The following is a 2,235-nucleotide window of genomic DNA, read 5'->3' as shown; positions in this document are numbered from 1 at the left end:
GGGGGGGGTAGAGCGCTGCGCTAATCGCTATACGGACCAGCGGGCAGGACGCACTCTCGCAAAATTTTCTTATTTTCAGCGTCGGTGTGTCTCTTTTATCGCTATTTTTATTTATGTTGAGTGAATGGTTTGGTCCGGGCGGTGGACTTGATTGAGAGGGAAGAATGATGTGTAACTATTCGTTGCGTATTTTGTTGCAGGGCGGACTGCTCCGTTGGCGAGAAGGACCTTCAAACCACGGACGACTCAAAGAAGCCTGCCAGACACAAAAGCGGCCTATCTCACTTCGGAAAGGTAAGTACGTTCACGGGTAATGTTTCCCCTGTGAAAGGCTGCACTGGATAACCTGTGTCATATATGTACACAAACAAAACATTCAGAATTTCAATCGACGGGAACACTGTCATCACCACTACTAGACCGAACCTAGAAATCGGACGTCATGTTCCCTTGTCGCCCGCTCAAACCACGCCGCCCGCGCCGCACCGCCCAGCCCACCATATCAACTATGCATATCGCATGAATATAAAACGCCGCGGGTGAGGCGAGGAAGAGAAGGAAAACGAGAGCAGGATGGAGAGAACGGCGCTCGCTGCCCGTCGCGGGCGGCCTCTGGTGCGCGCGCCTCCGTTTGGAGGAAATACGCCTGGTGTTTGTGCACGGCCAGATACCCTTGAAAGTGTACACACACTAAGTGAGAAAAGTGAATACCGTGTGTCAGGGTTACGACACAACATTATGCTGCGTGGCCTACTCGCTCTACCGGTAAGGCGCCATGGCCCCTAGGGTGTAGGGTATGCAAACCCGCAACACTGTTACTGTTGTGTCGTCGCCCTTACAAATGGACTTAGTTTGTTTCTTTGTTTTGTCTTTTTGTTTTGTTTTTTGGAAGCACAGAACAGCTTGGCCCAAAATGTGAGCCAAAGACGCGTTTGGCTGGACTCTCCTGTCCAGGAAGTAGTTTCATTTTCGACTAAAGTACTGTTTTTTGCCCTGTGGAACGGATCGGACCGTCGTCGTACCGTAAAGGGAACCTAAGCGTACCGGGCGACAAGAGACGCTCTCCCCTGGGCTTCGGGAGGAAGGGAGAGGGGGGTGGAGCATTGACTCTAGACAACTTCAGCGCTCCGAGTGGCCCGCCCCCGCCCGCTTTGACAACGACGGCGTTTGTTGGCCCAACTGAATGTTTAACAAATGAACGCGCCAGCTTCTACGTGCACGACAAAGTGGTTGGAACTATACGAGATAAATGTGTTTTAGAGTCGTGAATATCCTAACAGTTTGTAACGCAAAAATAGCATCCTCGAAATGTGAGCACCTTGCTTCTTCCCTTCCCTCATTTGATTTTTTATCAAACGCCAGAAAACCGACTTCATTTTTTCCCTCATAATATAAATTAACCACATGCAAGAAAAACTTGGTCGAAACCGAAGGATGGCAGTTTATTTTTTGGCCGTGTTCCGTCGGGGCATAGAATCCTTCTATTTCATTTTTAGCCGAAATGCCGACGGGCGGTCCGTCTGTTGACAAAGTTTCGCAGAGTGTGCAGTTGGCTTTGCTCTCGCGGCGGCGGCTCATGGCGTCGGGTCGACACTCTGGCTGCGCCGGACAAACACAGTAACACAATCAGCTGCACTGCAAAGATGATGGCCGCGCCACGCGCCGCCACGCCGGGGTCAATGTTTACCGCGGGGGCAGCGTCCCCGCCGTATCTGGACGCGGCGGTATGGCTGCAATCCGCAGCCGCCCCAAACCCCGCCCCGCTCGCCCCCCACGCTCCCGTCGGTGTTGAGCATCCTTTGACTCGTTTATTGGACCGCTCGTGCAATTCACTCCGTGATTAGATTCCGCGCTGCTGGCGTTCGCCGCCCACCACCACACCTCCATACACCACCACCTCACCCCCAACCCGCCTCCCACTCATGCTGTGTGGAAACCTTTCGAAAAAACACACAGAAATGGAACCGTTTTCAATGGGGAAAACGTGCGATTAGATATGCATACCATTGCGCCCATACGCGCTCCGCTGCCGCTCGCCCGACGCTCGCCCTTGCTGCCGCTGTCGTTTTCAGGACCCCTTTATCTCTCTCTCTTTCCCTCCCACGCCTCCACCCACCCTCTCACTCCCACCTCGCGACCCGCTCTTTCCTCTCTTCACTGTACTCTGGTGCTATACCAATATCAGTTTCAATTATTCGTCGTGTTTGGCCCACACCAAGTCACGCCCCGCCACAC

At 53.2% G+C, this 2,235-nt stretch overlaps 1 protein-coding gene across 2 annotated transcripts in view; it reads left to right on the top strand.

The window, feature by feature from the left end:
- The window catches only part of LOC113218226 (dipeptidase 1-like), a 192,473-nt gene that overhangs the window by 173,807 nt on the left and 16,431 nt on the right, over positions 1-2,235 (top strand). For both annotated transcript variants that reach the window (XM_052273454.1, XM_052273453.1), the window contains exon 8: positions 201-294. In XM_052273454.1, coding sequence (XP_052129414.1) covers positions 201-294 — 94 coding nt within the window. The remainder of the gene's footprint in view (positions 1-200; positions 295-2,235) is intronic.

Source organism: Frankliniella occidentalis, unplaced genomic scaffold (genome assembly GCF_000697945.3).
Source record: "Frankliniella occidentalis isolate FOCC.00 unplaced genomic scaffold, Focc_3.1 Scaffold273, whole genome shotgun sequence".
Lineage (NCBI taxonomy): Eukaryota > Metazoa > Arthropoda > Insecta > Thysanoptera > Thripidae > Frankliniella > Frankliniella occidentalis.
This window is presented reverse-complemented; position numbering and strand designations above follow the sequence as displayed.